General features: G+C 41.5%; 1 protein-coding gene across 1 annotated transcript in view; it reads left to right on the forward strand.

Annotated features, from left to right (window-relative positions):
* SULF1 (sulfatase 1) overlaps window positions 1–13573 on the forward strand; it is a gene marked incomplete at its 3' end in the record, with an annotated part of 156100 nt that overhangs the window by 94965 nt on the left and 47562 nt on the right. The window contains exon 3 of the mRNA XM_082258789.1: window positions 13300–13547. Coding sequence (XP_082114915.1) covers window positions 13376–13547 — 172 coding nt within the window. The 5' untranslated portion in view covers window positions 13300–13375. The remainder of the gene's footprint in view (window positions 1–13299; window positions 13548–13573) is intronic.

Here is a 13573-nt window from a genome sequence, read left to right on the forward strand (position 1 = left end):
AGCTGGAGGGCCGTAGTTTGAACATCCCTGTCCTAAAGGGTTAGTTTAGTTTGACAATAAAATTGCCAATGCACTCCAGTGTCCCCAGTACAAAACACTGCTTACATTTGATAAATGAAGGTTAATTTTCACGTCACAACTGTAGGCTTTTTGTAATCTCCTAAGCCTGTCTCAAAAACTCAAGTAGACAACCTCATCTTGTCCTGTCTAGATGGCAGGATGGGGCTAATATTGCAGTCATACTCCCAGCACTGGAGGGGTAAAGTTTTGGCTTGTTGAAGTTCCACATGAGCAAAGTATCCCTTCTATATTGAACAATGCAGACAGAATGCACTGTGAATACACGGGACTCAAACAAGCCTGAGCACTTATACCTGCAATGCTGGAATTGCCTGCTAATGGTCTTCCTGTCCTGACATGTAGACAAGATGGGAGGAAAGGGGGGGGGGGATTGTAGTTGCCTACCTGGGAGCTTTTGGGACAAGCTTAGGAGAGGTATGACTACAGTTATGCATAGTAGATGCATTTATCAAACCTAAGAGGTATTTCCTAATATACTAGGGGCTTCAGAGCGCATGGGTGATTTTATTGTAAAGGTGAACCAATCCTTTATTTTTGCTGTCTGTGTCCCCCACTTGGGAGCTATGTGAGAGGTGTACGAAGGGAACTCTTTTCTTTGGGAGCACATACAGCCTTCAAATTTGAGAGAGAAAAATCTTGTCATCTTATGGCGCTTTTCCACTGCATGGAACCAAATGGTTTGGCTCGCTTTTGTGCTTTTCCACTGCTGGTACCGCATGGTAAGGTGTAGGAACGGTTCGGTACGGTACGGTACGGCGGCGCTTTTCCACTGCATTTTATGGTGCTTTTCCACTGCATGGAACCAATCGGTTCGACTCGCTTTTGTGCTTTTCCACTGCTGGTACCGCATGGTACGGTGTAAGAACGGTTCAGTACGGTACGGCGGTGCTTTTCCACTGCATGGAACCGAACGGTACTGCTCTCAAAAACAGTACCACCTCGATTGTGGTTCCAAGAGGTACCATACCCGGTACCATATCCCACAATCCTTTGCATGCAGTCACTACTAGCCACTGATTGGTCAGAGAATCCCACCCACCCCGTTGTTATCCCACCCACTTAACTTTAGTACTACTTTCGTGGAAAAGCAAACCATACCGTACCGCACCGAACCGTTCCAACACCGTACCATGTGGTACCAGCAGTGGAAAAGCAAACCGGGCCAAGCAGGGCCGAGTAGAGCCGAGTAGAGCCGAGCCGGTACTTGCAGTGGAGAAGTGCCTTAAATTTAGCAGAAGTTCTAATCTTTCCCCATGTAGGCAGGTGCAGTCTGCTTCCTCCACTGTAGGTGGTACCCGACGGGGATAGGAAAAACCCGCTTTCTCTGTGGTTTCCTGGTTCCTGGAGGCAGCATTCCAATTGGCTATGATGCATCCAAGTGACCCTTGGCAGCCATCTTTGGGTTAGCAGATCCCCTATAAGTCTCTGCCCTCAGGTTTGCTGTAGGGACAGGTCACCCATTTGTCAGGGACAGTATTAGCTGCAGAGAAAGGTTCCAGATAAGAAGGGAAAGCTTAGGGCTCACAATCTCCTTGGACATCTTTCCTTTAAGACCGCATTCTATCCCTTCAGACAGTTTGGCTCATAATTGCTCCTCTACACGCTATTGGCATTTGAGAGTGTTCCTGGTTGGGCTTTCTCCCCCCAGGTTTGTTGTGAAGTGTTTTGCCTTTACTATAATACAAGTTCTACTAATTGCAATTAGACTGTGTGTGTATTATTGCTGTGGCACCATGTTGCATCCACCCACACAATGTAAAATGAAAAGTTTTACTTGGAGTTGCCAAGTAGTTGGAGCTGTCAAGTTAAAGTAGCCAAGATATTTTCTGATGACGAATCAGCTTGTACTGTTTTCTGATATTTAAACAATGTCTGATGCAGACACCACAGAGAAGCTGGAAATGGTATCTTTACAATTTTATTTTGGAAATTATAGGACAGATTGGGCACAGGTCACATGTATAGCCGCCAATTTTTTAAATCATTTTCAGAACTTTTTTTTTGGAAGTAGGGCCCTGTAACATTTTCCACCTGAAAGTAGAAATTTTAATAGAAACGCTTCATTTTGCATTTTTATTGCCCGCCATTCGCTAGAGATTAAATGTCAAGGAACATTAGTAAGTGACAAATTAGATCCGACATGCAGAAAACTAGAGATTTGGTGGTATTTTTTGTCATTATAAAGAAAAAAACAAAGGGACAATCTTGCGACTCATGCATAAACTTGGACCGCAGTAATGAGAGTGCTGTGTATGCCACATACAAAGCTATTTATAACTCTGCAAATGATCAAGGGCCACTTGAACCACACGAGAAGCCCATCATGTTTTTCACATTCTTTTTGCCAGCACAATAAATAATACAATGAATGGTGCAGCTGCTGACCCCAACCTATTTTTAACGTTCACTATTTTAGGATGGCAAATCATTGATTTTATTATTGATGTGCCAACTGATGTCCACTTACTCCCCACTGCACACATTCTCTGGACATTTGCTACCCTGCTAATGAGGATTTTAGCCTTTTACCAAGCACTGGGAAAGTTTAGAATTTCCACAAATGTGCCGGGTCAGAATAATAGGCAGCAAATGTGTCTAGATTCTCCTACGTTTCATAAATGTGTTCTGTAGAAAAACCAGTTCTATGCATGTAATGACTAAAAGATCAGTTTGGGCTTTCTGAATCTTTCTGATTGTTACTGTGGCAAAAAAAAAATGTGTGCAAGGAAATTAGTCCTGTAAAAAAGTAAATTTACGTAGTTGACTTTGCTTTCTAATTTAGTGCATTGAAGGCATGTTCCTGAAGTATTTGCGCTGCCGGCGGCACTGTGAGTACTGTATCTCATATGTGTCCAGTTTTACACGACTGACTTATCTGCCCTGAGGGCCTCCCCACCTTCTCTCACTGCGATTATGAGAAAAATGTAATTAAATCCTCCTGTATTATCCTTCATAAGCTCATACTCTGTTATTTGACAGGGCTTTTAGTTGAAATTACAGCTTTAAAACAAAATCAAGTAGACCCATCATGTCTTTATTTTTTTCTAGACAAAAGTTAATTACAAGGGATCTTTATTACAGTATGGACTACCGTTGTCTGTACAGGTATTTTACCTTGCAAAAGACAAATACAATCAAAGAACAAGTTCCAATAAATAAAGCGCTTCACTTTTTAAAACCTTTTACTGGAGGCAATGAGAAGATGTTGGAGCAAATTTGGTGGTTTTGGGGAGAGGGGTGTATTTTCTACATACAGATGACTTCCCATAAAGTAATCTAGATAAAAGACATTGGGGTTTATTTACTTAAGGCAAATCCACTGTGCACTGCCATTGCACTGGACGTGCACTTGGAAGTGGAGTCACCATAGATCTGAGGGGAATATCTGAAATGAGGGGAAGCTTTGCTGATTTCTATCATCCAATCATGTGCAAGCAAAATGCTGTTTTATTTTTTCCCTTGCATGTCCCCCTCAGATCTACAGCGACTGCACTTCTAAGTGCACTCCCAAATGCAATTGCAGTGCACAGTGGATTTGCCTTTTGTAAATAAACCCCATTTGCTTCCCCACTCCAGTCTGAAATGTCTGCCAATGTTAAAGGTGAACTCCAGGTATGATATTTATTGAATACTTACATTGGTCTAGCTTGGAACCATGTAAGTATGCATGTCTCATACCTAAGGGACTGTTAGAGAAACGGACAATCACTGTAGTAGCCAGCTCTACTACAGTGATAGCCACGATCTTCTGGGTCCTGTGTTGATTAGCTTCCCCTCTGCCTCCCCTCAATTAAAGGTAGCTCTCCAGTGCCGGCAGCACTCATGCAGCCCCAGACCTTGACACTCCCACCACCATGCTTGACTGTAGGCAAGACACACTTGTCTTTTTACTCTTTTCGATACTCTTTTTCTGAGTGGAACCTGTTAAATCGCTATATGGTCTTGGCCACTGTGCTGCAGCTCAGTTTCAGGGTCTTGGCAATCTTCTTATTGCCTAGGCCATCTTTATGTAGAGCAGCAATTCTTTTTTTCAGTTCCTCAGAGAGTTCTTTGCCATGAGGTGCCATGTTGAACTTCCAGTGACCAGTATGAGAGAGTGAGAGCGATAACACCAAATTTAACACACCTGCTCCCATTCACACTCGAGACCTTGTAACACTAGCGAGTCACATGACACCGGGGAGGGAAAATGGCTTATTGGGCCCAATTTGGACATTTTCACTTATGGGTGTTCTCACTTTTGTTGCCAGTGGTTTAGACATTAATGGCTGTGTGTTGAGTTATTTTGAGGGGACAGCAAATTTACACTGTTATACAAGCTGTACACTCACTACTTTACATTGTAGCAAAGTGTCATTTCTTCAGTGTTGTCACAAGAAAAGATATAATAAAATATATACAAAAATGTGAGGGGTGTACTCACTTTTATGAGATACTGTATATGTTTATTGTTCCTTGAATTATATGGACAGCACATTTCAGGTCAATTACAGTGTCCCTTGCATCAGGGCTGTTTGTATGAAACCTTTGTTCCTGAGGCAAGGTAAATTAATTCAAAAGCCATTATACAAAGTCAATTTTCTAGCTAACAGATTTATTCAAAAGATTTAAGCTTGCCATAGATGGTTTGAAGCTCAGCTGGATCAGCAGAAACCGACCGAGATTCGAATCATGTATGGGCAGGCTGAATGTACCCAGGTTGGTCAATCAACTAGCGTATAACCAGCCTGTTGGATTTTTCATGCTCATATTGCCAGTGACTGTAGCCGCTAACAATCAACACTGTGTGTACTCATGGCCAGTATGGCTCCCCACGCCCCCCTGCTGGGAAAACACAATAGCTCCGCAGGAGGGATTCCCCCATCAACACAGTCAGTCCAGCGATTTTCTTTCCCTTGATTGTAGGAAAGAAAATTTCACCGTCTATGACTGGCTTCAGACTATGAAGAAAGTCAGCAGGCAAAAAAATCACTAGGTAGTAAGCATGGATGATGGTTCTGGAGTTGAAAATGGCAGCTTCCATGTTTATACCCTAACACATTTCCTTAAAATACTGTATACTATAGGTTTCATGATGTCACTACTACTGTATGTAAATTCACTTACATTTTTATTGATCTTTGGAAAACTGATATTGTAGGATATGCATTAAAATATATGTCAGTTTGTCCATGTTATTGTACAATAAAATCATTTTATATGGTAAGTGAAAATTTACTTGGCTATAAAAACCCATGTAATAATGTTCTGAAAGACATAGCCATAAAACATTAACCTGGATCAGTTTAAAAAAAAACTAGAAGCCTCCTCTGAAAAAAGTAAACTCCTAAAATCGACATTTGGAAGACTGCATGAATCTGGTTTTGGTGATGATGACACTGTGAGTGGAGCATAAGTATACACATTTCCTTATTGCTCTTATTAGAATCATTGTAAAGCATTAAGACTGTTACAAAGGTTTGCAGTCTTTTTATATAAACATGCTACAATAAACCAGGTCCCCATGCTTCCAAGGCTACATTCACAGGGGTTTCCTGCATTTATTTTATTTAAATGCTGGAGAATTGATTTGGGAACAATTGTTATACTTCCTCAATCATTTTCTCCTACATTTAAATGTACCTCAGTCTACTGTGTTTACATGCATTTTCATGCATTTAGTATTCTGACTCCAATTGTTGTAATAGTGACTTATCCCTTGCTGAGACCTATTCCTGGCCTGTATAAGCAGATACAATCACCGCAGACAATCGTTATCAGATAGCTGAACTCACCAGACACTGTTTCTTTCCATTTATGTAGGTTTTATTGTAAGCAGTAGGTATAGCAGACAACAAAATGTGGCAGATGATTGAAGATGGTATCTGCAGGTCAAAACATGGTAATGTGTTCCCGGATGCGAGCAGATTGTATAAATGCCTAGACAGATGTGGCCATCTCTTATCCCAAACATAAAGAAGCAGGAACAGGAAATACATCATAAATGGGAGGGGACAGGAGGGAACACAGAAGGGAAAGACCGAAGACAAGTGCAACAACCGAAACAATCACAAGATGGCAGTATAAACCAATTATAATGACATTACCACAACTATGCACTATATTATATTTTACATATTGGTGTAACAGCACATTTAGATGTGTTCAGAGTATCTAATCTGCCCTTGGGAATGCACCTAAACTCAAGTTTACACACAGTGAGACCTATACAATTTAAATCATTATGTGTACTTATATGCGTTTAGAAATGTCCCATAAACACACACATGTATGTTATTGTCTATGAACAAGAATTTCAAAAATTAGGACCAGTGCTTTACTACTCTATATCCTTAGCATGTCATTCACAGAGAAAATTTGAGCCAAAAAATAGGTTTGTTCCTATTATTTAATGGGAGCTTTAACCACTTAAGCCCCGGAGGATTTGGCTGCTCAAAGACCGGGGCCTATTTTGCGATTCGGCACTGTGTGAGTTTAACTGACAATTGCGCGGTCGTGCGACATTGTACCCAAATGAAATTGACGTACGTTTTTCCCCACAAGCAGGGCTTTTTTTTGGTGGTATTTGATCACCTGTGCGATTTTTATTTTTTGCGCTATAAACAAAAAAAGAGCGTTAATTTTGAAAAAATAATATTTTTCACTTCTTTTTCTATGAAATTCCCCCCCAAAAAATGTAAAAATCTAAATTGTTTAACATTTTAGGTCAATTTGTTTTCTGCTACATATTTTAGGTAAAAAAAAAAATCGCAATAAGCGTATTTTGATTGGTTTGCGCAAAAGTTATTGCGTTTACTAACTAAGGGAAAGATTTATGTAATTTTTATTGTTTTTTTTTAAACTAGTAATGGCGGCAATCTGCGATTTTTTTTGCGTGACTGCGGCGGACAGATCGGACCCCTGACTGACATTTTTGACACTTTTGGGGGTACCAGTGACATTACTACAGTAATCAGTGCTATAAATATGCACTGTAACTGTAAAAATTACACTGGCAGGGAAGGGGTTAACTTTATTAGTGATCAAGGGGTTAAGTGTGTCCCTAGGGGCGTGATTCTAACTGTAAAGGGGCGTGGCTTGTGATGTAACCACAGAGACATACAATCCTACATAGCAGGATCGTATGATCTCTGCAGTTACATCAGGGAGAATGAAAGGCGGCTTTGTTTACATCAGCCGCCTGCCTTTCTCCCTCTCCAGTGGGAGATCGCGAGCGGCCGGCGGACATCTGAGCGGGGATGCCCGTGAATGAGCGCGCTCGCCCCCTACAGGCTCCTGGGCGAGCGACGTAGTACTACGTCGCTTTGCCCAGGAGGGGCTGACTGCCGCAGTAAATATACTGTGGGCGGTCGGCAAGTGGTTAATTATCAAGCATTATATAGTGGAGGGAGGAAAAAAAGACTCAATGCAAAAGTCTATGTGAATATTCATTGGTCCTTAGTACTGCTTCATCCTGTAAACAGTACCTTTTGCCATCCCTTTAGGCTTGATTCACTCCTACACATGTTGCTTTTCTGTAGTGCTTCTTACCGCGATTTTGCCACGATTTGTATTTTGCTGGGTTTTTTTTGGAAAATTCGTTGTTGGGCAGAAAAACGCAAATGGTGGCAAAATAATTTCTAAAAATGCGGTAAAAATTGCAATACTTGCATTTTGGATGCGGGTCCATTGAAGTCTATTACATGAAAAACGCTGCATTTTGCAGGAAAAAAAATTCCCCAATCCTTTCCAAAAACGCAGTGGCACAAAAATGCATTGATGTGAACGTGTTCCATTGGAACCCATGTTAAAAAGATGAAATGCATTTCTGCAAAAAGCATGAAAAACACATTAGTGTGAATGGAGCCTTATAGAATGAAGAAAGCGACAAATGAATGTCTTAGAGTCCAGTTTAATTTTAATTCATCATGAGAGTAAAATCAATAGCCAGCACATTTCAAGGGCTTAACTGATCCTCCTTTATCAGGCCTTCAAATAACATATAAAACTTTAATCAGAATTATGCACACAGTGAAGCCAATGAACGATTTAATTGTGGTAATACCTGCCCAAACAATTTGTCATTCTATTCAGCTGGTCTTGTGGTTCACGTATCCTGCCAGACAGCATAGCCAGGTCCAAGTCCTGCAGACTATGCAGCCTGCCCAAGCCCATGACTGCACAATAAAAAAGCAGCTGTTCATTGATATAGTCTTTCCTCTGCTCCCACTACCTGTAAGCATGTTTTCAGTATTGAATTGCCCAGCACTCTGAGCTCTGGGGATTGATTTTAAAGCTGATTCCAGGATAAGCAAATATTGTCTTAATTACAAGAGGCATGTGCAGCATTAGCTTAAGCTTGTGTACTTTGTGTTTCTTTCAGAGCTGTTCAGTAGTCTTACATAAAAATGTGTCTCTGTGCAGGAGCTTCCTGTAATAAAGACCGGTCACTGCCGCTCTCTCTCCTTGTGTAGAGTGATTGGTCTTGTCTCCGCCCCTCCTGTAGTTTTCTGTGGACAGCCTGTAGTGGGCGGAGCTTGCTGGGTCATTCCCAGAGTTCTGCAGTCTACAAAGGTTATGTACAGCGCAGTGATGATGTCACTGCTACTTTTACAAGGTAATACATGGGCTTTCTTTTTCAATGTTTTTATATGAATATTCAAAATGGAAAAACAAACAATGTTGTACAGACAACATGATGGACGATCAGGGTTATCGTGCCACTATGGCCCTACATTTATATTCCAACATATGTATTATCGCTATCAAAATCTATTTTTTGGCACTCATATAAAAACATTGTCAGTATTGCTGAGAGTAACATACTCGATGGGGAGAAATATTAGTAGATTTTGTGGCCAGTCGCATAAAGCCAGCCGAAACATTCTTCATATTTAAAATATCTTAAGACAAAAAAAAGGAAACACAAAATAAATTAGAAGGAAAAAGAAAAAAGACAAACAAAAAAAAAGGGGGAAAGATGGGGTGTGAGGGTGTGATAGCATAGATTAGAATGAGTTACTTCAGGTTAGATTAGAATTAGAGTAGGTTATCAGCGCACTCGCAATAGGCCCTCAGATGTGGCCTGTATCGGTCCAACTCCGGGATCCCCCTAGAAATACACAATCCATGGGCTCCAAACCTTTTCAAAGAGCCTCACGTAATACATGGACTTTAAGGCTCCATGTACACGGGACGTTGTTTAAAGTCCCTTTGAATGCTGGAATTTTTAGGACGTTTGCATCCGCGCTTAACGGGCGTTTGCGTTTAGAACCGTTCCTAGAGGTCAAAAAAATCATTCCTCTTTAAAATGGAAAAACGCAAGCGCTAAACACGGGTCATCGAGTTCGGTTGCATTTTTGCGTTTGAAACGCCGGAAAACACACGTTCGAACGCAAATAATCGCTTTCCAAAAAACGTCCCTGAACTCAACTGCCTGCAAATGACTGTAAACGACCCTGTGTACATGGACAGATAAGATAACATGTAGGTGGGTTCAGGAGCTTCTGAAAAAAACACCCAACTGCTCCTAAACGGCCATTTACAACGTCCCGTGTACATGGAGCCTAATAAGACCTCTTGCACACGATACTCCTGTTTGAGCATCTCGCAGCTTGAAAAAGCTCAGTACTGTACAGCTTTTTTTATGCACAAATACGCGCAAATACATACGAAAAAAAAACGCCTGGAAAAAGTAGATGCTCAAACAGGAGTATTGTGTGCAAGAGGCCTAATACATGGACTTACAAAGGGCATTTGGTGCTCACAAAGTAGATTTAGATAATTTGTTGCTATTGGGGAATATATTTCAATAAAGGCTTTTGTGATTGGAGTTCAGCTTTAAGACAAATTTGAGTATTTATGATAGTTATAGATAAATTAAAAATCCATTTTCTAATAAATTATGTTGTTTAGCGTTTAAATTTGGACCCTCCCTAGATTTATGGTCAGCACTGATTAATGTAAACAGCCAAATAGCACTAAAACTTCATTTTGGGTTTGGAAATTTAAGGAAGAGGGTTTTTTTTTACCGAACTGACAGAACTCACCCATACTGATCCCAAACCCCCTCGGTATTCCAACAGTAGATATTTCTCACCTAATTAGTTCTGCTTGCTTGTCTGATTCAGGTTAATGTTGCATGTCGAAACACTGCTTTTCAGAATGTCTCAGGTGCTAAACTGCTGATCATGTAATGAATATCAGCCAGCTCCTTTCTTATAAGCCAAGGTAGACTACTCTCCAGAACTTTTATTCATGTAAAGCATGAAACATAGATGAGATTGATTGGTCTGGATTTATTTTACCTCTATTAGATATTTATTTTAGGTAACTAAAAAAAAAAAAAAACTTTTTAACAGCTCCCTAACTTTTAAGTTTATTGAGAGCTCCCCATTAGTCACGGTGTACCAGATTTGTTATACGCCTTCCAGAGTGACAAGCAGCAAGGAGGCTTGCAGAGAAAATTGAAGGTTTGTATAGAGAGCATTATGGGATGGTCTGGAGCTCTGTGGATTATGTATAGGCTGGAGTTTCTGCCAATCTTGATGGATGAGCGACAGCTCTGAAAGTTTGGAGTTTCTGTAGTGCAAATGCTGATTGTCAGTGCCTGGCTGACAGTATTTCTTTACAGATCACATCATCAATCAACTGTATTGCCCCAGAGTCCATCTAATGAAACTCACCCTTTACCATGACAGGGGTTGTGCACATTCGTTAGATTGAGATTTATTTCATCAAATAGTACAAAGTGCAGTGACCAACTGTTAGTTATGCATAGCATCCACCCAGGGATAACTTTGATATATTTATCAGTAATCATTAGTAATCTGGTTAGTGAATACTGATTTTGCATTGCTTGTTGTTTGTATCCCCTTTACATTGCTCTGTAAACTGTCAAGTAGACATCTGATGTGGATAATAGGATAATTACTTACCCTCTTTAACTGCATATAGCAGAAAGGCTTTTCTTTGTCAAGTTAAGCCCCGTACACACGTACTGATCATCGGCCGAACGATCGGCCGTCTTTTGTCCAGGGCTGTCGTGTCTGTTGAAAACTGCAAAAGACTGCACACGAATTTTGTCGGCCAACAACAGCCGACTGCAGAAGTGATGTCATGTGATGGTTAACTTTCCTTGTCTTTTTTCTTTTCTGAGCATGCCCAGTCTTGCTAATCTGCTGTCTGTCGGCCGAAATCTGTACTGACTGGCGAACAATTGTCCGTTCTGGTGACGGCCAACAAATATTTTAAAGTCTGCACGACAGATTCTGTTCGGCCGAAAATGCGCTGTCAGCTGTCGGAAGCATCATACTAACAAGCCTACAATCGGTCGGCGGCCGAATATTTACGGCCGACAATCGGTACGGGGCTTTACCTTGTTATATGTTTGCAGATCTTGAAGTAAAGACTGCACTGAGGTTAATACCAAGGCTACCACTGCTGACTGGTTTCTGAAAATGCTATTTGCTTTGCTGTCTTTGCATGTAATATTTTAAAGTGGAATTCCAGGTATGGATATTATATACTAAGGGCTCTTTCACATGGGCGGTCCGATCAGATCCACCTGTCAGTTTTTTAGGCGGATCTGATCGGATCCTCCATGCATCCCTATGGGGCAGCGGATGTCAGCGGTGATATGTCTGCTGACACCCGCTGCCATACGCACCCGATCCTGTCCGTGAAATCCGGACGGATAGAAACCCTATTTTCCATCCGTCCAGGGGATCGGATCGGATGAGAGCAGACAGGCGGTCCGCCCTCATCCGATTCCCCCATAGAGAGCAGCGGGGCTCTGACACCTCCCTCTCCACACACAGTGCGGAGATGGAGCGGTCATCTACCTGCTCAGCGGGGATCGGCAGATCGATCCCCGCTGAGCAGAGAACAGTCCGCATCAGACAGCGGACTGTGTGAAAGGAGCCATAGTTACCATACCTGGCCGATGCCATTGGAAGTTGAAAATCATTGAAGTAGACACCGCAACTCCAGTGATCTCCACTTGCTTCCGGGTCCTGCATTGATTGCCTGCCCTACTGCATTCTGAACACAGAAGGTCAACCACTTGGTAAGTAGAGATGGGCTTGGGCATGTTTGAATTCCCATGTGCCCGATCGCACCAGGAAGCCGACACTTCACTCCACTAATCACAGGCAGTGAGACATTTGCTGATCCGCAGCTGCACAGAGTGCAGTGTCGGCTTCCTGGCGGGATCAGGCAGGTGGGAACATGAACACGCACAAACCCATCTCTGTTGGTTAGCCCTATATTTACCTGAGCCTGATCACAATCCAGCAATGTGCAGGAGAGCCAAGGCTTTCTCCCTCCTCATTGGCTCAGATATAGCAGCGGGAGCCATTGATTCCTTCTTCTTTCAATCGTAGCCAGTGAGGAGGGGGCAGGGGAGGAGAGCGAGGATTAGCAGGGTAGAAGCCAGGAACGCCCAGCGGAGGACCCAAGAAGAGAAGGATCAGGGCTGCTCTGTGAAAAAACATAATCCGAGCAGGTAAGTATACCATGTTTGCTATTTACAAATCCATCGATCCAGTAGCCATAGTGCAGTATTTTCCTAATTCACTCTCTTCTGTGTAAAGAATATAATTTGACATGGGGAGAAAATAGCCTAATAATATTTGTTTTTGCCCCATCCACAATGATTGTATATGCAGTTTCACTGGATAATTAACTATGGAAGTTGGTTTGATAAATGCACTCCTAGAGCTTTATTTATTGCTTGGTATAAATGGCAATACTTGTCAGGATCTTATTATTGCATTTGCATATTTTTCAGTAAACTTTAACAAAAATTAGCATAAAAACACTACAGGCCACTTAATCTTCCTTGGTTTTGGAGGGCTGCAATTTATCATTATTCTCTGCACACTCTTTTGGAATAAGCCCCTTAGTGTAAATCTTTCTGTCATGGAGATGTTCTATGAATATGTTATCACTGAATATAATCAGGAAAATACATGGCTATGCTTTAGCTAACTTACATGGAGCTCCATCTATAAATGTGTAATCATACAGGTATATTATGTTGTCTACCTATTGTAATGAGAGCAGTTTACACTTTGCGCTCCCAAGTGCTTTAGCTATTCCCTTAGCTAATCATCGCCGAAAACTATTTCTTAGTCTGGCCAGGAGATCATTTATGTCACATCTTAATACATGTAAATTTATGCTGATATAATTGGGCATATTCAGGCATAAAATGACTTTTTATTAATTGCATTGCAGCCAAAAGATTGCTTCCAAATAACAGAAGGGACACTCAGCATCATCTGGGCATAGCAGAGCCACCATCACCTCTACAATGAAGTATTACTGTTTTGCACTTCTTTTCATGATACTGGATATGGAGCTTCCAGCCAGCCACGGTTCAACACTGAAAGCCGGAAGACTTAAAGGACGTTTGCCAGCAGACAGGAGGAATATCAGGCCGAATATTATTTTAGTTCTGACTGATGACCAGGATGTAGAGCTAGGTGAGGTTTTTTTTTTTATACACCTT

This window comes from Pelophylax lessonae (genome assembly GCF_965119305.1).
Source record: "Pelophylax lessonae genome assembly, chromosome: 5".
Taxonomy (NCBI): domain Eukaryota; kingdom Metazoa; phylum Chordata; class Amphibia; order Anura; family Ranidae; genus Pelophylax; species Pelophylax lessonae.